The sequence below is a fragment of the Marmota flaviventris genome, chromosome 10, assembly GCF_047511675.1.
Source record: "Marmota flaviventris isolate mMarFla1 chromosome 10, mMarFla1.hap1, whole genome shotgun sequence".
In the NCBI taxonomy this organism is placed as follows: Eukaryota; Metazoa; Chordata; class Mammalia; order Rodentia; family Sciuridae; genus Marmota; species Marmota flaviventris.
In genome coordinates this window covers 55,203,253-55,227,387 of record NC_092507.1, presented here as the reverse complement: position 1 = coordinate 55,227,387, position 24,135 = coordinate 55,203,253, and the positions used below count along the sequence as shown (strand labels likewise).

General features: G+C 37.5%; 1 protein-coding gene across 1 annotated transcript in view; it reads right to left on the bottom strand.

Annotated features, from left to right (window-relative positions):
* Positions 1-406: 406 nt before the first annotated feature.
* Positions 407-24,135, bottom strand: part of Il23r (interleukin 23 receptor) — a 58,083-nt gene continuing 34,354 nt past the window's right edge. The window contains exons 6-10 of the mRNA XM_027949464.1: positions 20,812-20,968; positions 8,879-8,968; positions 6,033-6,135; positions 3,273-3,363; positions 407-1,063 (exon numbers count right to left, since the gene is read on the bottom strand). Coding sequence (XP_027805265.1) covers positions 407-1,063; positions 3,273-3,363; positions 6,033-6,135; positions 8,879-8,968; positions 20,812-20,968 — 1,098 coding nt within the window. The remainder of the gene's footprint in view (positions 1,064-3,272; positions 3,364-6,032; positions 6,136-8,878; positions 8,969-20,811; positions 20,969-24,135) is intronic.

The following is a 24,135-nucleotide window of genomic DNA, read 5'->3' as shown; positions in this document are numbered from 1 at the left end:
TATTAATTTTGTTGTGTGGAGCTATATCTATATATACTCAAGAGAATTTTAAGTGATCAATTGAAAACTAAACTTGCTTTTCCCCTTGCAAGTGAATAATGTTTTAATTTTAGAGAACTGTTTTCCCGGATTTATTTCACTACCACATCATTTGTATTATTTATCTTTTCTTCTTACAAAAGAGCTGTTCTACACCTTTCACTGAAGGAAAATATAAAGAGGAAATAGTTGATATTTAAAAAAAAATAACCCACAGTGATATTCCTAATAATGCTGCTTTTTTTGTGGCCATTAGGCAGGTACTTACTACCTTTGTGCCTTTGAGGAAGAATTAAATTTCAGCCGAGGGAAGACTCCAAATTTCCACTGCAGGACAGGTTTCCCACATGGATTCTGACCACCCCACTTACTTTTCCAAGAATGAAATCCTATTGATGTGATTTTCCAAAATATTTTGCGGAAAATAAGAGTTGATAGATGGCAACTCCTCCTCATCCATGATCCCCAAACAGGAAACGAATTCATCAGGCAGCAGGGTCTGTTCCAGAACGGGATCACTGGGTGACTTGTTTTCCAAAAACATGCTGGTTTCCCCCTCAGCTGAGTTTTGTAGGTCAGGAGGACTGCTGCATTCTCCCTGATTTAAAATGAGGCTTAATTCTTCCAGAACCAGCGTGTTGCTCAGTGAATTCATACTTGACACAGAAAAACCAAAGTTAGGATATTTTTTTAACCTCATATTCCTTTCCAGGTCCAAGGAATCGACTTGTGTAGGGGTTGAGGAGTCCTGTTCATCGCTATTGCTAAGATGTTGTTCCCCAGGGAGAAAATTTGAAATCTGGGGTTTATATCCGGTGTGGAGGTCAGGAAGGTACACAATGGGATTGCTGGTGAACAGTGACTTTGGCAGGCCGTCTCTTGTCTCCAGGGACTCTATATTTTCCTTCTCGCAATCCCTGCGCTTGTGCTCTCCCAGGAAAAGGAGTTCCCTTATTTCTGTAATCATGGGATCCACATAAAGGACTTGTTCACTGAAATTGCTAGTCACACGTTCACTTTTTTCCTAAGAGGGGGAAAAAAAGGACATGGTTTTGTTTTACAAAAAAATTTTTTTTAAAGGAGCCAGCTGGATAATTGAATAAGCTCTGGAATGTACTTTCCCTCAACCTTCCTCTCTCCCTCTCTTTTCTCATATTGTTTATCTTCCTGTATGATTTCCTCCTTTTGTCTTTTGTTCTCTTACTTGCTTCCAAATCCTTATGAAATCCTCCCCAAGAGGTGACTGAAAGAGGAACAATAAAAATAATCCGTGCCTCTTAAGCATATTTCTCAGTTTAAAAGTTTTAAAGAGGAAGAAGGGACTTGCTGATTAACTTGCATATTAATGTAGGGCTTTGGAATATATAGGAATAGTTCTTAATATTATGGAGTCTTACTACAAGGGGGGGAAAAAGCCACTTTGTTGTTTAAATAAAAGAAAGGGGAGAGACTCCTATTTTGTTTACGTATTGAGAGTGAGGCTGTGGTGTGTGCCTGTGCTGAGGCTCTCCGGGTGCACAGCCACTCACAATTCAGGTATGTGGGACCATCAGGAAGGTGGGTGAAGGTTTCAGCCTGCTGACTTTTGAGGGAAGGACTTGAAACCTTCCAGTTGAGTGCCAGCCTCCCAGGGCAAATAACTCTAGCCAACACAATTATAAAATTAGTGCCATCTATCACAGACTGAGCATTTGTGCCAACCCCACCACCCCGTTCATATGCTGAAGCCAAAGTGATGTTATTTGAAGTGGAAGTAAGCGGGTCATGGGGGTGGAGACCTCATGAATGGGATTCATGAACAAGAGACATGAGAAAGATGATCTCTCTGCCAGCTGAGGAGGACAAGGAAACCCTCAATAGAAACTCAGTTGCCTGGCACCTTCACCGTGGACTTGCCAGTCTATGGAACTGTGAGAACAAATGCTTGGTGTTTAAACCCATCCGTCTATGCATTCTGTCACGACAGCTCTGAGCAGACCACTCCTTAATGTCTTGAGCAGCAACCCAGAACTCATCTGAAGGAAACCAAGTTTCCCCTCCAATTCCAGGAGTTTGGCAAAGGGGAGGATCTCAAATAAAGCTATGTGAAGTGTTATTCAGGTTTTCTTCATGTCTTGCCTCTTCAGAGAACTTGCCAGGTTTGGGCAAAAGTAGCAGTTGGGTATTGCTTAATGGAAAAGCTTGATGTGAGGAGTGACTGGATTATGGCTGGGATGGGGACTGGGGTCACCTCACAGGTTTTGTGTTACGGCAGTTGAACTTCATTCTGTGGCAGGTGGTTTTAAAACTTTAAAAACTTTTTTTAGGTTTAGGCTAGGAACCTCTTGTTCAAATGATATGAGGCGGGGGAAGGAGTCGGTGAAGGGGCTCACCAGAGCTGCAAACAGAGCCACACTTATTTGCTTGACAAATATGGCCTTCTCCTACCTGACGTGCTGGTCTTACCTCTGTACTTTTGCTCACATTGTCACCTCTGCTTAGAATGCTCTCGCTTTCTCCTCAGTATCTCCTTCTCGTCTCTGTGTGTTTCCTGTCAAACATGTGGGCTCATGTGTCACTGCATGTACATCCCTGCACTGCAATGCTTGGATGACATGTCTGTCCCACTGACAGGGCTTCGAGGCCCTGGATAGCTGAGCAGATAGATGGCTAGAAACACACAGAGACCCTCTCCCTCTTCCACGGCCAGCAAAGCCCTATCCTCAGTCTTCCTGTGGTTCACACCCTTCTCTTTGCTGAAATGGAAACCTGCCTACCCACTGGGGACACCATCCTCCAGTCCCCTCATGTTAATTGCTCATATTCCCCTGGGTTTAAAATAGAAAGTGGTGTCCTCCATAAGCTCCACCACTTCTCTACCTCGTGTGAAACAGAAGCCTCTTTGAGTCTTTGAAGCTCATTCCATTGAGTTTTCTTCCCTCCATCCTTTGCGCCCAAAGACATCTGCCAGTTTCTTGGTCTAATGACCTCAGTACCTGACCCACAGTCTTCCACTTCACATTTCTCTCTTGAATAGTATGGTTTCTTTCTTCCCTCTCTGTTTTCCTCTCCTAACCCTATTCCTTCATCTCTTTTAAGTAGGATTTGAAAGATGTACAGTTTTGTTTCTTTAGACATGTGTAATTATGTTAATATGTGGAGCCACATATTTGAATGGAAATTCTACTTTAATCATTAGACCCCACTCTTGGTCCCAATTGCCACTCTGTTTTTATTTGATGGTGTTTGGTTACCTGAAGCATTTTCACAATATTACTGTTTTCCACGTTCGGTATATCTTCATAAAGCCACTTTGGTATCAGCAATAAGATTTTCCTTTTAATTCTAAAAAAATCAAACATGACATATTAGAAGGAGCATTTTACTTTATGATTGGTGCAGACAATCATAGGAGATGAAGAGGTAGAGAAGGGAACAAGTAGAATGGAATGCAAAATAAAAATCAGACTTCCTGATACAGGGACAAAGGTTTTCATCTCTTAAAGTTAAGGGAAAGCTGACTCAGTATCTTTTCAGGTATTCCTCTGGTCTCTATTGTTCTGCTTCTTTCTAATGAGCAGGAACATTTCAAAACACATTAGGTTCAAGAGAATTGGGAGAAACCACACACTTGTTAAATACAGCAAACCACTCTAAGCAGATCATGCCAGGGTGGGAAAGTTTGAAAAAGTGAGGGATGTTTTGCAGAACTTTCTAAGGCAACCATAACTATTAAATACAAAAGAAGAGACTATTATATAATAAAAACCTATAATTCAACCTCCCCTAATTCTAAATTTTGTAATTATTCCAAATACTGTTGACACAATTATAAAATTTTCTTTACTTGGTTGGAATAGGAGGTAAGGGAACAACTATGTGGTGTGGTGAGCACTGGTTTTCACCTAAACTGTGTGCTTATTAAGTATCCTAGGGATGAGTTGATGGAAAGAAGAGAGAGCTTCCTGCCCCTCCAACTTATTCTTGGTGATGCCACTAAGTTTAAAATACTTCACATATTGAAAATTCAAATCCATAGGGTGGAAAGGTTTCACCAGAAACATGGAAGAGACTAAACTCATCTCAGGCTTAGTTTTACATGTTAACAAGGACCTGCGAACAACAGATAGGACTTGGGAATCTGTTTTAAACAGATTCTCTAAAACTTTTTATTAAGTAACAACCAAAATGGCTGGATGAATGCCACAAGCCCTGTTTGACCTTGGACTTTGGGGTAAAAATGATTGCTTTACATGTATTTATACAATGTTTTATGATTCAGTTTTTTTTACACCTATATTTAAAATTTGATCAAACTAGTAAATTCTTGCTATTGTGGTAAAGTTTTTATATAGCACATTGATACAGTGAGAATGTATTTATATATATTTACTTAGTTTTGGTTTCATTATGTTTAAAATGTTTTGTCTTCTGTTGTCCAGTTCTGTTTCTGATGTAGGGATTTTATAAATAATGTATTTTTTAAAAAAAATCTTTGTTTTATTTGTTTATTTTTTATTTTGTGCCGGGGATCGAACCCAATGCCTCACACATGCTAGGCAAGTACTCTACCACTGAGCCACAACCCCAGCCCATAAATAATGGGTTACTATATAAATTAACAATAACTGCTTGTATGTAAAATAGCTATATTAGAATTATCTTTGTTTCTTTTATCTTTTAAAAAAGTGTATTTATTCAACTTAATTAAGTTAATCAAGAATTATCTTACTTCCTTATTTGTCATTACCAACCCAAAGTTAGTTTTTAGTTGTTTTTTTTTTTTTTTTAACTTGTTGATTATGCAGTTCTGAGAATTGAACCCAGTGCCTCACACATGCTAGGCAATACTCTACCACTGACCTACAATCCCCGCTCCAGTTTTTAGGTTATTTTTAATAATAAACCTAAAGTTATTTAAAATTTCAAACTAAATAGGACATCTTTGGATAAGAACACAAAATTTAGAATCTTTATGTAGCATTACCTTGAAATTAGGATTAGATTTCAAGGGGCTTTATGATCAAGCATATTTTAAAACTACCTAAAATGAAGTTCTAGTTGCTACCTTGTCAAGGTATTAGGGATATGCTCATTAATGTGTAATTTAAATTTTGAAATATTACTTAAATTCTAAGGGAAAATCTAAGAAGTCATTAAAATACTTTATTTCAAATAACTCACTTTAAATCTTTCTACTGCATTTTGATAACAAGTTTTAAAGAACGATTATCTCACGAAGCAAGTGATGACAAGAAAGAGAAACTCAGTGCCAATTTGGCAAAGAATGTTCCTATGTGTCAACATCTGTGCGTAATTGGATTTACTGGGAAACTGCCACATGAAACGACCTGTCTATGGACACATTGGAGATACTCAAGGCATCCAGTAAAACTGAGAGGACCAAAGACATTGCTTTTCTCAAAATCTCATAATAATCTCAAAATTTCAATAACTAGGCACAGATCTCCACTAACACCATATAGTAGGGAGACAGATTGAAAGAATCAAGAAGAAGGGGCTGGATCCCTCACCACCAACACTACTGGTAACAAAGTGACAAATGCAAACATCCATACTTCTTTCCACACTGATTCAGCTGATTTCTTTGGGTAGAATTCAAGGTTTGCTATCATGGTTACTTAGAGGAATCCAGGTGCTGTGGATAGCTTGGGGTGCCATGGAAAGGCTGTGGGGGGTGGGGAGCACGGGTGTGGATGTCAACGCTGTCTAGCTGGACTCCTGGCCTAGTGCTCTATGATCCCAGGCAGAGGACAACCTCTCAGCCTTGTTCAGGTCTTCTGAAAAACAGGCCATGGCACTTTTTGGTAGGTCACTGTGAGGATTAAATGAACGGTATTTGTAAAGAGCTTGGCACTAAGCATTGGACCTTTAATTTTCCTTTTGCTGAGTAAAAAGGTTAATGGGCTTTTCTAGTAAATAACTCAATTGACAACATTTTGATAGCACATATATATGGCCTAAATTAGAACACAGAAACTACAAAAACCTACCCAGTTCGGAGCGATCTGTTAAATATCCCAATCAAAGAGAGAATTGACAACATAACAGCAAAGAAGACCATGCCCGATAAAAGTCCAATGTCTTGCCTGTTGTCTAATGAGAGGAAAGAAAAATAATTTTAACTAAGCATTAGCGTTCATCTGATGCCAGCAGTATTGTTCTCTCTACTCTGTTCAAAGTGAAGGTCACTGATCTCAAAGGAAGAGGAAAACCGGAGGCAAAGACCACCTATGCCTTGGGCTATGAAGCGACTGCTCTTTCAAAATGCATGACTAGACCCCCAGGAAACAGCCTTATTGGTTTGAGAAAATTGGACTGATGTATCTGGTGTCAGCAGGTTTCTAGAAGTACATCTCCAGCAGATGTGGTCAGCTTGTGAATGCATATTTCATTTAAAAACATTTAGTTATGAACCTCATTTGGTTTGTTTGACACAGGTGAGAATTCCCAATTGCCTGTGACAAGGTCTAATGCTGGCCACCATCACAACCGGGATTGTTGTGTTTTGTTTTGTTTTTAACCGTTTATGTGAGACAAAAATCTGTGTGCAACCTCTCGTCATTCTTCATGAAATTTTTCCTGCTGAGAAAGGACATTCACTCTACCTAGATCAATAGATGGCATAAGAAAGAAATCAACGTTGCTATAGTCTTATACTTATTTTAGAAACAATGCTGTTCTTGCATTTTGGCATTGAGTTAATTTCCTTTAAATAATTAAAATAACTTATTCAGCATGTGTTACCCACCACACTTATCACATTTTCTCCCTAGTACATGAGAAAACCTGATATTCAAATAAAGAAGATAGCTAAGACATGACTTAGATTGGACTTTTCTCTAGAGCCATGCTGGGTTTTGGCCTCCCTCGCTACCTCTTTTCGAATACAAACCAGGAAATACATACTATATTGCCCCCACCCTAGTTATTGCCCGTCTGTGCCTGCTATGCCCTTTGGGATCTCCAGACTGACCAGCTTCTCTCTTAAACCCAATTGGCAAGAAGACACTTGTGTAGCTTTATCTTCAAATCCCAAAGGAATAGGACACTGGTGTTTTCCCAGAGCTAAAGATCCATGGATGAATATTTCAAGCCACTAAAGGGATTATGGACTGCCACATTCCTTGGATTGAGGGCTCCCCAATTATCATGATGCTGGAAGAAGAGGTCTAAGAAGTAGGGAGAAGCAACCAAGAGCTGAGCTGAACTCTGCCACTTACGAGTTCTGTGACTGTGGGGCATAATTGTAACATGTTGAGGCTCAGGTTCCCTCTTCCATAAAATAGGGATTTTAATACTTATCTAGTAGAACTGCCTTGAGTTCTTGGCCTCCACAATTCCAACAGAACTATCAAGTTGCATGTCTATATAGACATCCATAATTAGGAATCTGCCCTGAACTTGAGCACTTGGCTCATGACTGATTTGCATCTACAAATTCAGGATGCCATCACCCTGTCTGGTGTTTCTTTGTAACACTTAGCCACCACCTGGTTTTCTCGTTGTTTTTGTTGGTTATTTTTCTCCTCTATCTAGAATGGAAGCTCCACGAAGATTGGGGGCTTTGATATTCTTCTTCTTCTTCTTTTTCACTACTAATTTCCCATCACTCAAACTAATACCTGGCACTTAAGAGTTGTTTACTGAATATTTGTTGAATGAATCAATGAAGGTGCAAGGAATATCAACACAAGCTGTAGAAGTTCTTATACTGGTCCAGTCAGATCTCTATGCAAAGAGATAAATGGTCTACCATGTTGAAATGATCATGCCAAAGTTTTTCAGTCTGAAACTTAGAGTTTTACTTGCTCATGGTTACAGTCTGGATGTGAGGTGTCCTCCATTAGCGCCTGTGTTACTGCAGAAATGTTCAGATGATTGGATTGTGAGAGCTGTAACCTAATCACTCCATACTAGTTTGAATGAACAGACTGGGTGTAAACTATAGGCAGGCAGGACATGGCTAGGGGAAGTGTGTCACTGGGGGCGTGCCTTGGGAGGGAGCAACTTACCTCTCCTAGGCCCTTCCCCAAGCCTTATCTTAGGCTCAGAGCAATGGAGTAGGCCATCTATGGACCGAGAACTTCGAAACTGTGAACCCCAAATATATTTTCCTCCTCTAAGTCATTCTTGTTGGGCATTTTGGTTATAGCAATGCAAAAGCTACTTAAAGCACCCATTACACAACCTAATCTAATATTTTTAAATATTTTATTTAATCTGATATTTTAAAGCACCCATTACACAACCTAATCTTTTTTCACGCCGAAAACATTTAATTATGCTCATCAGCAGAATCATACCCAGTCATATCAACAAATTAAATGGGAGCTACTTGTGTAAGAGAAAGAACACAGATTTCAGGGTTTAAAAGAACAGTATTTGAATTTTTATCTGTCCCTTAGCAGCTGTGTGACCTTGGACTCATTCCTCCATCCCTCAGAGCTTTGGTTTTTCTCATTTACAAAATAGATGCATAACACTTATCTCACCAGATTGTTTTGAAGATTAAAAAAGATGATGTATATAAAACTCCTAGCACATGGTAGACAGAGAGTGGTATATTTTTAGAAGTTTTTGGGACTTGAGACCCAGCACCTACCTACTGAGATGAAAATCTGTTCAACTCACTGTAAAAGTTGGCAAAATCCACCTAAACCTCTCCTTTACTTTAATTTTAAACATATTTTCGTACTTTGCCGAGTATTTTTCTATAGAAAGCATATGGCATATCTTATTGCCCAGAAATTCGTGCCTGCCATGTGAATTTTCAGTGTGGGGGTTAAAATGGGTGGTTATTGAAGACTCTGAAAAAGCCTCGGTGTTATTTTCTTACCAGAAGTAAGGTGTCCTTTTAAGGTGGAAGAAATGAGAAGGTCAGAATTCCGAGTATCATGTTGGAAAGATTTTGGTGTGACCTGGGGGACTTAAAAAGAAAAGAACATCAAGAAAAGAGCACTCAGGTGGCTCCATTTCTTCAGAGACTTTCTTCCCTTGCTCAGAGATGATTAAAGTCAACCAGTAACTTTCATAGGCTTGAAGGGTGGGATAAAAGCAATGGCCTGCAAGTGTGTCTTTTCTCTTTTTTAAATTTAATTTGGTAAATCTCCAAGGAGGAAATATTGCAAGGACAATTAGAAACCGCTGAGGGTTTGTAAAATTTCAGGGTGTGTCCACTAATTTCATGAGGCTTCTAGGCAACAAATACCAAGGAGCTTTATTTCACTGAGCCAGAAAAATGCACAATAATTGGTTTCTACTTGATTCCTTCCAATAGATGATGCAATAAGGTTTAAGTTTCCTTAAGGGCCTTGGAGATGTGTCACTTTGGGCCTTTGTGCAATCTTTGGGAAGCTGTTCGCCCCCTCTTGGCTTCCCACAAGAAGCTCAATTTTGATTAGCAGACACTTTGGGGTTGTAACACAGGTGTGGAATGTCATTAATGACTCCTCTCTGCTCCTTTCCCAATGGCAAGGATCCTGGCCGGCCCTGCCTAGTCATGAGGGCTGTCTGAGGCTTGTTAATGAAGGCCTCCAACCAGGGATGGGTGAGTAGTCTTGGCAGCTAACTCACTTTAAGTCAGAACGCAAAAGTTCCAGAGAGACCTTGCCAGTCCGCCCCTTTCTGATACTTAGAAGCTGCCAGAGGTGACTTCAAGGACACAATTCTATCAGTTATCAGAAGACATTTCTGAAGATGGTTTTAAGTTCTGCATCTCCAGGAGCCCCTCAAGCCCTTATTTACTCAGTCAGTATTCACATTTTTCTTTTCAAAATATTCTTCTTGGTCCAGGCAGGAATCACAACTTAAGGCATCCTTAACTGTCACTGAGATATCACAGGATTATATAATAAGCTATGTGGCCCACAAGATTTTTCTTTGAGAAATAGAGCATACATTTTTAGTGAAAAAATTCCTATGGGTTTTTGGAAATTTTTGAGAAAGGCTAATTTGGGTGCAGGAACAAGCTCTATTGAAGGGCTGTTCTCTAAGAACAATAGGGCAGGGAATTTTAGAAGATGAAAACATTGTAAAAGCCAAAAATTCTTTCCTGTGTTTTTATTCTGGCTTCTCTACAGCAAAAGGAAAGTGTTTCCTGTGAATATGGCTTCTCAATACTTTACTAAATTTCTTTTTCTCCCTGGTGTAGGGCTCCATCAAACTCTGAAGGGTTAAGGTTGTACCCTAACCGTGGGCAGCCAGGTTCACGCATCATCTAAATCTCTGTTTAACAAGCCAATGTTTATTCTCGGAGAGCACAAGCTGGAGTCTGTATTTGCCTTAATTTGAAATTTTAACAGTAGAAATAATACCTTAAAATGCAACAAGATTTTCAAGTTGGCAGAATCATAGGTTTATAAACATAGGTTGCAGAATTATTTTTATTTTAACTTTTGTTATTTTAAAATTTGTATTTTTATTTAAAAGTGATAAATAGTGTTGTTGGTTTTCAATTCAGTCGAATATAATTCTGTTTTATAAATTACAGGTGATTATTTGGCATTGAAACTTCATTTAGTTATTATTTGGCATCATATAAAAATAATTTTCACATCTGACTAGGGCTTTATTAGCCCTAATAAAGAATAAATGCAATCTTCCTTTAGGGTCTATTTGCTATCAGACTTTCAAATCAACCAGATGCAGTCATTTAAATTAGATTAAATTAAAGTTACTTAAAAGAGGTGCTTAATTATCAGAGGGTAATTTTACAAAGAATCAGATATATGAAGTAACATAACTTGTAAACAAGATTATCAGAGACAAAATCAAGTCAATGACAAAATTTTTAATCATGGGACTGAAACAAAGCCAGAGACCGTATTCTTCATGGCATACTGCCACCAAGTGGCTAGGTCATTTCTTTTTAAATTATACTTAACATTTTTCATTAAAAAGCAAAATTTATAATAGAGAGAAATATTTTTAACAAGAAAAAAGGAGAGAAAAATAAAATAATTTCATATCCTCAGTTTGCCAGTTATTAATTATTTTCTAGTATTTTGAAACATTTTAACATATAATGAAAGCATTCCCAAAATGATGTGCCCACATGCACGTACACACATACACAAAAAGATTCCTTTACAACTGAAAAACATATCAGCTGTAATGGTCAGGATATTTTCTAAAGTGCTAGAAAAACCCCGAGATATTTTCATTATTTGTATAGTATGTGCAGTGTTAAGGTCACAATTGGGACAGTTCTATTCATGCCACAGGAAGTTAAATATGCCCATTACCTTCACAGGAGTGTACTCAGAAAACCTAACTCGTCTCTAATTTGGGGAATCTGGGGAAATTTTTTATATGGTTTATATGCACTGCTATTGAACTTTAAAGTTAGCCTTATAGAAGACAATGTGTTGGAAGGGAATTTAGAGTGGTTTCAAACGACATGTAGTTTCTTATTCACGGACAAAACTAAAAGCATATCATAACTATATTCTTTAGCCCAACAGATACCAGGCTAAATTAATCAAATCCATTCAAAAGGACCTGGTTTTAGTAATAATGTATTACATTTATTTCTTAGAGGCAATGCCAAATCATCTCCATGACTTTTCTCTCTGTCTAGTGAGGGGCAAAGTGTGATTTGTTATCCTTTTGAAGCAATCATTTAATGAGTATTAATTATGTTCCAGGCAACATATTATTCTTTACATGCTGTCTCTCATTTAATCTTCATACCAACTCAATCATGTAGATAATGCTATTGTCTCATTTTATGGATGAGAAAACAAAAACTCAAGGTAAGTAACTTGCCTGATGTCACTGAGGTAGAGGGTGAAGAATGGAAATTCCCATCTAGTTCTGACATGTAATTTTTTCTGGTCGCTAGTTCCTTTAATTAATAACCTCAGTTCTGCAGCAGGACAGTTCAGGGTGTGGTGCACAGTCAGCCCTCCAAGCAGCCTTCCCAGACTGGAGCTTAGCATTGCTCTTCTGGGGCCACTCATGGCGGGTAGAGCTGCTGGCCTCTGGGGCTCCAGACCCCACCACTATGGGCTACAATTGGACTAACCCAATTAGCACTGATTCTTTGAATCTTCAGCCCAGGATTAAATCAACTGTTTGATTGTACAAGCAATATGTGCTAATTATAGGATGTTCAAAAATATAGAAAAGTATGGAGATGCATTAAAAAACTTTATTTTTACTCTCCAACTAGAAGTAATCATTTTTAATATTTGTTAACAGAATTTTTTTTTGTGTATCTGTACCCTGGTGGAGATCATACTCGTTAATAAATGTTGTGCTCTGCCTTTTTCATTCAACATTTCCTTATTTTATTAAAAATTGTTTGAGCGCTGGGGCTGTAGCTCAGTGATAGAACTCTTGCCTAGCATGTGTGAAGCACTGGGTTTGATCCTCAGCAACACATAAAAATAAATAAATAAAAGGTCCATCTACAACTAAGAAAAAATTTTTAAATTAAGACATTATCATTATCATTATTATTAGTATTATTAGGGATATTTGAGATTTTATCACGTTTATACTGAATTTTTTCAGTTATAGTCATACTGAGAAACTGTACACCATGGTAGTTTCAAACACCAACTGTGAACTCAAATGAAACTCGGTCAAAGTCCTGCATCCACTAGTTGGAGGAGTATGGTTCTGGCAAATTGTTTAACCCTTCTATGACTCAGTTTCCTCATTTGTAAAATTGGTTAATAGCAGTGCTTCACATTTGAGGCTTAATTAGATAGTTCATATCTCGCAACTCAGTACCATGTTTTATATCAATTAAAACCCTAATAAGCATTAGTTATTGCTATTGTGAGACTTACAGATTGTTTTCAAATTCTTACTATTATGATTAGCTTTAGGATAAATATCATTGTACATAAACTTCCTTTCCATATCTCTTGATTTCCATATCTTGGATTATTTCCTTAGGGCAGACTTTTGCAAGTAAAATTACTGGGCCAAAGAGTCTTAACACCTAAGAGGTTTCTTTATTTACCTATGTCTTTGCCAACCTTGTGTCAAAGCCATGGTAATCAAGGTCTGCCTCATAAAGGCTTTGATTAGAGATAAGACATGGATCTTTTTAGGACTTTCTTTCAGAAGATTCTAGATGTTCAAGAAGAGGAATCATAGTAAAAATAAAATAATAATTAAAGAGCAAAGGGTGTGTTTTCTAAATCTTTGGAGTTTTTTGCTCCCATCCTACTTTTGTTAAATACAAACATCTCTTTTTGGCTTCTCTCTAATCTCTTTCTTTGGGTGCTCTACTGTACCACAGTATTTAAGAAAATAGCAATTTCTCCAGGCCAGACCAGTTTAGCCCTGTGGTTGGAATTCACCATTATTGTGCAGACAGTGGTCACACTTATCAAGTAGGCACCAGAAGCTCAGGGCAGAGAAAATGAAATGTCAGCAACACACTCATTACCACACCTTGAAAAACAAGTCAAACAATGAATCATGTAGTAGATGAATGGATTATGTCAACTATATATATTAAGGATGACAAGGTGTGCAGAGACATATCCAAGGGACTATCTTCATTCATATAATCCTAGGCTGTGAGCATTTTTTATCTTCAGAGAGAAGGGGGTACAAAATGTACAGATGGCAGTTGTATTATTAAGGCAAAGAATAAAAGGAGGAAAAGGTAAAAAGCAGCAATCATCTAGAAAATTTCCCTCAGTGGTATGGACCATATATAGATGAGGTCCTGATGTTGAAGTGTAGCAAAACTCAATGTGTGAGAATGGGGAGCCTTCCACACCTATCAGTAGTCAAAGATCTTTCAAAAGTACAGCCCTGCTCTCCAGCATTGCTTGTCCTAATTCCTGAGTCCAAAGAGTCTGGTAAACATATGCCTTTTTTTTTTTTTTTTGCCCAACACTAGGACTTACTTCCTTGTGGGCATTCTAACATAGGTCAGAGGCAAGTAGGGCTTCCCTCTTCAAAAGTCTTGGGGAAACAGATACTCCCTCTCTGCTCAGCTGGCAAATAGCTTAAGCGGATGACCTAAGGATAGCTAGTCAGAAGCCAGCTCCCTCAACTCCCAGACTTTGAATGTAAATAGGTAACATGCAGCTTCAGGAAACCACATAGTACCCAATATGTATGCAGTAGCTATAGCTATATCCAGGGGCTGGTGACAGCAGCAGCAGTGGGCTTCACAACACAGGGCAGGCACACATGCCAGCTGTAGGGTTCTCACCAGGTTCTTCCTAGACTGATTCTGGCTCCTGCTCACACATGCATCTCCTCATGCCCTTTTCACCAGCCTTTCTACTGATATTCAGCTGTCTTTCCAATGATTCCCTTTCTGCTTAAGATAAGCAGAATTGATTTATTTTGCTTGCACCAAATCACCCCTGGCTAGTCAAAAGTACAATTGTCAGTGGTGGATGGATTGGTGAGATGTGGTAGAACAAATCATGGCCTCCTAAAGATGTCCATATCCTAAACCCTGGAACCTATGAACTGGCTACCTTATCTGGCATGAAGGACTTAGAATGGGGTCACTATCCTAGGCTATGTGGGTGGATTGAATGAAATAACAAGTATCCTTGTAAGAAGGAGGCAGAAGGATGAGAGTCAGAGAAAGAGACTGAAAGATGCTGCACCTGTCACATTGAAGGTGGAGGATGGGGCCACAAGCCAACAAATGCAAGCAGCCTTAGGAATCTGGAAGAGGTAATGAAAATGATCCTGTCTAGAACTTCCAGAAGAAACACAGCCCTGTTCACACCTCAATTTTAGTCCTGTGATACTGATTTTGGATTTCTCTGAACTATAGGATAATAAAATTTTGCTGTTTTAAACTATTCAGTTTGTGATAATTTGGTACCACAACAATAGGAACCTAAAACAGGAGGTTACTACTTCATCATGGAAAAGCTTAATCTTTATGCTCTATGAACAGATGGCAAACCTCAGAGAGATTGTGGAACTCTTCTGAGTTGTTTTTTAGTCTCAGAAGCCTGGTGATTTATTAGATTCAGGATCCAAAGAAATTTAAATAAAACCCAAATGGAAAGTCTCAATGTATTAGTATTTCAGGAAACAATGTGTGTCTATTTAACACGTTTAGCAACCAAAAACTACATATTTATGCCAACCTTGGCCAAAAGGTCTCAAAAGCAAAACATAAAAAAAGCTGTGGATGTAGCTCAGTGGTAGAGAGTCCCTGGGTTCAACCCCCAGTTCTGCAAAAACTAAATATGTAAAGAAAGAATCTATAAATTTATTGTTCATCTCCATATGAATGAATCACCAAACCTCTCTTTACAAATAAAAGCACTTTTGAAAAACACTTCATGTGCCACCATCAAATTCGTATTGTATTTAATATCACCGCTATTTTGTTCCACTGACATAATATTTGGTTTTTCTCTTCTAGCCACAAACACTCCTGAAGTATTAATGAGAGCTTTCAAGAGTCACTGCTAAGCAGCAACCAGTACTTTGATGAGAACAAAGTACAATGTGGCATATAGCTCTGCTCCTACTTGCCCTCCTCTGGAAAATTGACAAAAAAAAAAAAAAAAAAAAAGCATAATATGATTTCTCTGGGAAACTTCTGCAACTTGCAATTCGAGCAAGTTAATTAGTCATTATGAAATGTGAATGCCCTTCCCTCAGGCCTAAGACTTATTAAAGGGATCAAAGGCCAGTACCCTTTTTTTCCCCCATTACAAAGGGTTCTGTGTTACAGTGCAGAATTGAAAACCACTCCTACCTAGAAGTGGTTGTTTCACCTTTTTGTCTTTGGTTATGGTGAGTTTAGGGAGTTGACTTTCACATTCTCAGTGTTGGTTTTCTATGCACTGACAAAAGAATCTTTTCCCCTTTGGGGCACCTTCTGCACTACTTCAAGACCCCAGTGGCTGACCGGTTGGTGGGTTCAAAGCTCCACCTGCAGCAGCTCTTCATGGTCCTCAGGATCAGCTGCAGCCTCACCTGAAGAGGCAGGGCAGGGTGTAAGCAGAAGAGGTCATTTTACCACTGGTTAACTGGAGCAGCCGACCCACAATTCTGTGCCTCTGAAGATCCTGCTCTGTTGAGGTGAGCAACCGTGATAGAAACTCAGGAGAAACAGGAAAGAGAGAAGTGGCCAGTTGGCAGCAGAGATAATTACCTTAGATTCTCACATGACCAAATTTTTCTGCTTCCCAAGTCCATTATTTCCAAGGGGATGAGATGGGCAACCAGACCTCCCCATTTGGACCCACCTTTCCTGCCTGTACCCTGCGTTATCTGTAAGATACTCTCTTCCCTCTTACATGGTATAAGAACAGTGGTTGTTATACTTTCCTGAAGAAGTGTCACTTGGTAAGAGGCCCGGGAATCTGCATTTTAAGCAAGCTTACAGGTATTATAATGAGGGCCCATGGCTCCCATCCTCAGAAACACTATGTTCAAGATATTTTACTGGACCAGGACCAGATAGAAAACCACATGGTGAATTGCCTGTGGCAATCTTGTCATGGTCAAGGTCACCTTCTCCTTCACCTCTACTACATCCTCATCTAATTTTCTTTCCCGTGCCTGATTCAAGGTTCCTGGAGTCCTGTGCCTCATTCTCAATGCCTCAACCCAGAGCTGCTTCCACATGTATTCACAACAAAGTAGAAATACCTGATAACATCTTGAGGTTCTTTTCTCATGTTTCTGCATTTTTCATAACAAATCCTACATTAGAAATGAAGTTCTGTTGGCATAGTTTAATTATTAGGTAATTAGGTGGTTTGGGTGGGGTTGACATAGAACCTTCCTAGATCTCTTAGGAAGGTGACCAGCAGGGCTATAAATGATGTGGGTGCTGGAGTCCCACAGACTGAGTTATACCTTGGCTTCACTGTCTACCAGGTTTACAGGTTTGGTAAGACTTCTCAGGTCTCAACTACCTTCCTCCATACTATGGAATAATAATTACAATCCTTTTATAGGATTGCAGTGGTAAACAGCAATCCACACATAAAATACTTATCATGATACCCAGTACATAGTTAGCATCCAATAAATGTTTGCTATTATAATTTATTGTCTTGGAGATACCTGGAATCCAGCCCATCACTTAAATTGGCCTTAAATTGTTAAACCAAGATAGAGTAAAATGGATGTCTAACCCAGAGAAACCTGTTCTGTGTGTTTGCTAAATCCTGATGTCCTAAGGGATTGATTCTCTTTTTCTTGTTTAGTTATAAGATTTTGCTTTCCATTAAAGACCAAATACTTTGAGGAAGGAAAAGACATTAAGTCTTGTAAGTTACTTTACTCTTACTATAAATGACTGGTTTGGTTTCTTTATTTTTATTTTATTTTGTAGTTGTGGATAGACACAATACTTTTTTTTTTCTTATGTGGTGCTGAGGATGGAACCCAGTGCACCATATGTGCTAGGGAAGCACTCTACCCTGAGCTACAACCCCAGCCCCATTTGGTTTCTTTCTGAAACCAAAATTTTGCTTTTTTTCCCCCTACATTTGTTATTGGTGCATTATAGCTTTATATATGCTTTTAAATTTACTCCCTGTCCCCCTCCCTGAGGATTGAACTGAGGGACCTCTGCCACTAAGCTGCATTCCCAACCCTTTTTCTTTTTTCTTTTGAGACAAGATCTTCAAAAACTGCCCAGGCTGCCTTCGAATTTGCAATTCTACCTCAGACTCCCAAGTCATCACAATTACAGGTATTTTTTGGTCTCTTTTTCTTTTTTTAGTATTACTGTGTATCAAACCTAAAGCTTTTGCCATGATAGGCAAATGCTTTACCACTGAGTTACATCCCCAGCTTGAGACCAGGTTTTAAAGACCAAAAGTAAAAAAATAAATAAATAAATAAAAATAAAATAAAGCTTTTTCCAGAAGGAAAGCAATACAGAAGAATGCAGGGGCTGCAGAATAAGTCATTCCTCCTCCAGAATTTGTCCTGCGGTCCTAGTTGGATATAATTTTGAAAACATGCTGTACTGAGATGAATCAAATCAGTGATATGTAAATAAGAATCTTAGAGAATAAAACAGGAAATTCCTGCATGGAGGAAACACTACTGTCTGGATTGCATTTCTTCACAAATAAACTTTATTACTGGGAAGATTTGGTTGGTAAAAAAGCCTCATTCTCAAAGAAATTGGTCAACTAAAGTAATACAGGAACTATATCTTTTTAGTGTTTTTCAATCATAAGGCAATTTACACGTCAGATGTGAAGTTTGGTTCTTACTGCTTCAATTTATATTTTTATTTATAATGCTATGTGACTTATGCAATTATTATGCTTGATTTTCATTTTCTGTCTTCTTTAGAATGAGACTTCTTCAAGGCAGAGATCTTTGTCTCCTTTGTTTGCTGAGGTTCCCAAGCACCTAGGAAGTGCCTGGCATGTAGTAGAGGCTAAATGAGTCCTTCATGAATAAGTGAATAATTGCCTTTCCACGGATACTTTTTGTAAAAACCAATCACTACTAAAGATGTGCTAAAAAGCCATTGGTAGCATGCATCAACATCTCAAAATGTGCTTAACTCTTAATTCGAAAATTTCTTTAGATCAGGAGAAATGGGAGTTTATATGTAAATCTATTCAAAGAAGTTTATTGAAAATAAAAAAGAACCTAGATGTTGTTTAAATAAGGAAATGATTAAATGAATTATAATACATTCAAAAACTAGAATGCTGTGCAGCCATTAAGTAGGGTTTTAAAAACTCTACAAGGTGAATTAAGTGAGCAAATCAGTAAACAAAACAGTATGTACACCATAGCACCAACCATTAAAAAATAGGTGCATAGAAAAAAGTTAGTATTAAATTCATTAAAATGTAAATAGCAGGTACTTCTAAGCTATATATTATGATAGATTTGAATTGCTTTTACAAACAGAAAAGAAATGTTTTCAAAAAGATTTAATATTTATACTTTCCCTGACACACTTTCATTGTTTCTAATTTAATATGTCTTAGAAAGAGATTTGTGTCAAGAGAATAACCTATGGTTCCCCTCAGCCAACACGCAGAACTTGGATAAATGCAAGTTTTCAGGGATATTTAATTTTACCCCTTGAGTGATTTTTCTTCTTAGGAAACAAAGGATTTTAAGTTTAGATTGTTGTAGGGTAGCTTTGGTATTCTTAGTCTCTTGTATCTCCAATTGAAAATTTTACCCTTAAAGAAAGACATTTGCAGCCTTTTACTGAACTTGTAGAGTATTCATATTGTTTTCCCCTTCACCTTGATGTATGTGCTGAAAAATCTAATGAGGCTGCTGAGGGGTGGTGGGGAGAACACACAGTGTTTGAGTAATTAGGTGCTATCATGCTATTTAGCAAGCCATGCCTCAGTTTTTGCATTTGTAAAATGGTGCGAATTACATGGCTGATGTAAAAATCAAACAAGCTTATATACAGTAGTACTTTGTAAGTGGTAAGTAAATGTTAGTTATCAATTTGAATAATCTTGCTAAATAATTCTTGATTTCATTTAAAAATATTAAATTACCAACTAAATTATATAAGTTGGTATCTAAAGTTGTAAGAATTCTTAGAAATATCAACTCAAAACAGGATACTTGAAGTTATAAATTAACTTTCAAAAGAGAGAACCGATAATTCATTATTGAAAATAATTCCATTGATAATGTATTTCTGTATTTCCATCATCTGGGCATTAGGGGGCGCCAAAAGAACTGTTTGGCTACTCTGGCTCTTGGCTCCCTCTACTTATTTGGCAGCCATGAATATTTATAATGTATGTCAAAGTGCTTTGAAAATATAAAACACAATTACAAGACGTTACAATAAAGATGATGTTAACAGTACTGTGATTATAATTAAAGCCTTTTTTTTTTTTTTTTTTTTTTTGGTACCAGGGGTTGAACCCAGAGGGGCTTAATCACTGAGCCACAATCCCCAGCCCTATTTATTTATTTATTTTTATTTTTTGAGACAGAGTCTTGATAAATTGCTTAGGGCCTCACTAAGTGCTGAGGCTGTCTTATTAAATTAAACCACTGAGTCAGTGATTTTCCGGACTCAGCTTCCTGAGCTGCTAGGATTACAGGTGCGTGACCAAGCCTAGCCAGACCTTCATTTCTGAAAAGAAATATTGAAACCTAACATATAAACTACCTACAGTAGGGAGACAGCTTCAGTTTATGGGGCCATTATGGACTATTACAACAACTATAATAGATTTATTTTATTATTTGCTACCATTAAACTCCATTTAATTACAAATTGTTATTGAGTGACATGAATAAATGTATATGAAATTAAACTAATAATCTTTGGAATAGGAAAATTTCTAAGGATCATCTAGACCTTATTGAGAACTAATTAATCCCATGTTTAAGTGCTTTATCTCCCAATTGCTTTGCATATAGTAGTATTTATCAATACTTACATTGATATTATTTGATTTGTGTCTCTTTTAAAAGAATATATATTTTTAATTCTTAATGTTTTTCAAAATAAGATCTTAGATAATTACATGCTTTGCAATCACCCAGTGTTTGTAAGAAATTCTGACCTGTGAGAACCTCCCACCCACTACTTGTGGATCAAACTCTTTGGGGTGCAGGGATTATGAGCACCTTCTTAAACAAGTGCCCCCAGTTAGTTCTTATGCCCAGGAATATTCAAGAACCAATTTGTAATTTGGTGTCAAGGCAAAAGGATAATTTACCACTTACCTGGAATAGTTTGTCAATTTTGGTAGAAGTTAAGCAGAAAAAGTGTATGCACTAAGAAAAGAATCAAAGGACAGAAGAAGAGACTTGAAGAATTAAATATGTAAGTACACTCACCTGTTTCAGGTGTCTTATAAAAAAAGGGTGAGCTCCAGGGTTGCCAGTGCTTTTTACCTGTTGCTTGACATCTCACTTGAAATACATACTTAATGTTTGGCTCCAAGTAGAATTCTGATTTTTGTTCATATGTAAAGTTGGTATCAAATTCTTTAATCTGAAATAGATATGCAATAATAACCAGATGATATATATCATGTGCTTTTAAAACAGTTATTCCACTTAGCAGCAATGTATGGAGCTGTATTCCAGGACAGCCCCTACTGTATTCCAGGACTCTTCTAGACCCTGGGAAAACAAAGGATGAAGCATTTTGTATAAAATATATATAAAATCAAATATGTATTTTAAACATTAAGAGTGAAATTAACATTGCATGTGTTCAACAACTCTCTTTCTATAAAGGCTCCTCCTAAATTTCAAGAAAGTCCAAAATGTAATACATTTTAAATATTGGAATACGTGATTTTAATGAGGAGAGGGGGATGAAGGACCTGATAGCTTTTGAAACTGCCCTAATTTAATTATTTAGATCAGTAATTTTTTAAATGATGAGATAATTTCACTTGCTCATGATTACTTTTAGAAAAAAAAGTTACTGATAAGCTAAGCTATTAAATTGGCCCTTATTGCAGATTTATGCAAATTCTGGAAGACCTAGTGTATGTGCATGTGTATATGTGTAAATGAGAAAAGAGAGAGAAACATTTGAGAATGCTGAATTAGAAAAATCCAATGGAAATAAGAAACGAAATACCTGAGTAATAGATTTACAATTGTTTTTTTTCCTGGGGCATTACAACCAACAATAGAACATAATGAAAAAAATGACCCCCCAACCAGTTGTTTCTGCTGGGAGAGAGAAGCCAAGGCATTTGCAGAGAATTTTCAGAGTGCTATAGTAAGTGGTTTACTGAAAAAAGTGAGGCATGATTGAAAGGCAGACATAAAATATGTCTAGAAATGCATTTATGCAAGCACAAGAGGAAACAGTTGCCAGAGCCTCATGAAAGAGAAAGTTAAAACCATCAGGATAAAAAATAAATACACAATTGAAAAAGGAAGAAAAGATGAAAGCATGGTTATCAACCTCAACCAGGGATTCTTCTTTCAAAACCCAATCTTAACATCAATCTTTAAAACTTGTAATGCATTGAAAATGTAAAATTCATGAAAATATGTTTTGAGGATGCTGGGTTCCCTGAAAGAGATCATTCAAGTTTCCATAACTCCTGGCCCTCAGAATTGTCTGTTGTACAAATATGCCTGGAACCTGGGGTCTCCTGGGATCCAAGAGAGATTTGAATTGTGCTGAAGATTTGACTTTCAAATGCGCTCTGCTTGGGACCAGCTACTCTTGTGAAGGAGTTGTGATTCTCCAATATGTCACTTACTATTTTGTTTTTAGGTAAGTCTTCCTGAAGAAAAGAAATGCCCTTAAGTACAGTAAGAATTCCAAATAGAAAGAATTCTTTAAAAATAAATATTACTGTGTATATGTAAAGTATACATGATGTGATGGGATGTTTCACATAATAAAAAGCCTATAGTAAAACAAATTAACATATTCATCATCTCACATTGTTATCCATTTTTCTTGTTTTTGTGGCACGAACAGCCAAAACTGACTCAGTTGGCACACATCTTATGTACAAATACAATTTTATTACCCACAGTCCTCATGTTCTGTAGTAAGTCTCTAGACTTCTTCATCCTTCATCTCTGCTACTTAGTATCCTCTGAACTCTAATCCTCCCATCCCTCCATTCCTGCCCTGGGAACAGCTGTTTTTGTCTCTACCTTTATATATTTGAATTTGTTTTTATATATTTCAATATAAATGAGAAAGAATTTTATACACCTGTTACCAGCTGTTTCTATAATGAGGCAAATCAGGTAACTGCTTAGGGCCTTCTTGCAAAGGAGAGATGATGCCTCAAGAGGCCAAAATGATTATCGAGAGAACTAGACCTCATCAGTGACTGTGTAGAGGGTTTACCTCAAGAGCGTAGGAAATGTAACTTCATTTTTTAACAATAGTTCATGTCTATTTACAGCCTCATCTGAAGGTTGGAGAGTATTGAAACTTTGCTTCCATCAGTTTGAAGCACATTCTTTCTTAGGGTTGCATCTAAGTTCCTGAGAACATTCTTGGTAGGGTGAGAAGCATCTCCAACCTACCCAGAAAGTTCTATAATCCCTACCTCCCATGATACAGACTTGGGACATGGCTCAAGGTACAGGGTCCTCCTCCGTAGCCCACCAGTGTCTGGTTCTTGGTTTCTTTCCTGTTCCCCTCATCTCTAATCTTCCCATCTCATTGACAAATTATTTGAATCCAGGGTTTGGTGAAGAGAGAAGCAGGGTGGTGACTGGGAAATTTAGCTGTGACTAATCACATGTTCTTCCAAATCTTCTGTTTATACTAGCAAAAACTTTTTTCCCCATGTCTTTTTAAAAATATGTTTTGATTAGTTATACATGACAGTAGAATAAATGCAGCATAACGTCATGTAGTCATATGTGTATGCAGGGCAATAATGTCTGATTCATTCTACTATCCCTCCTGCCCACATACCCCTCCCCTACCTTCACTCTCTTCTATGTAATCTAAAGTACCTTTATTCTTCCCTTGACCCTTCCCCCTTATTGTGAAATAGCATCCATATACCAGAGAAAACATCTGGCCTTTGGTTTTTTGGTTTTGGCTTATTTCACTTAGCATGATATTCTCCAGTTCTATTCATTTGCCAGCAAATGCCATAATTTCATTCTTTTTTAAGGCTGAGTACTATAGCAAAAACATTTTGAAAAAAAAAAGTCAAAGGTTTGATCCTTTGCAATCTGTGTACAGTTCTATCAACCCTTCCAGGAAAAGAATCAATACTTGATTTTGTGCAGCCTATGCTAAGAATAGTTTTTACATTTTTAAGTGGTTGAAAAAAAATGAAAAGAAGACTATTTCATGATGCATAGAAATTATATAAAATTCAGATCACAGTTTCCAAAAATAAAATCATATTGGAACACAGTTATGTTCAATCATTTATATATTGTCTGTGAGTGCTTTCAGGCTATACAAACAGAGATGACGAGTTAGGACAGAAACCTTATGTCCTGTGAAAACTAAAATTTTACTGTTTGGCCCTTGAATAAAAAGTTTATCAATAGCCTGGTCTATCTTAATTAGAGAATCCAGTCATCACTAATCCATTTACTTAAATTTATAATCTAGGCCCCCTGCCTTACTATTACCGAGGTTAGGCACATTAAAGGCAAATAACAGTAATAGCTAATATGTAGAATACTATCCATATGGACTTA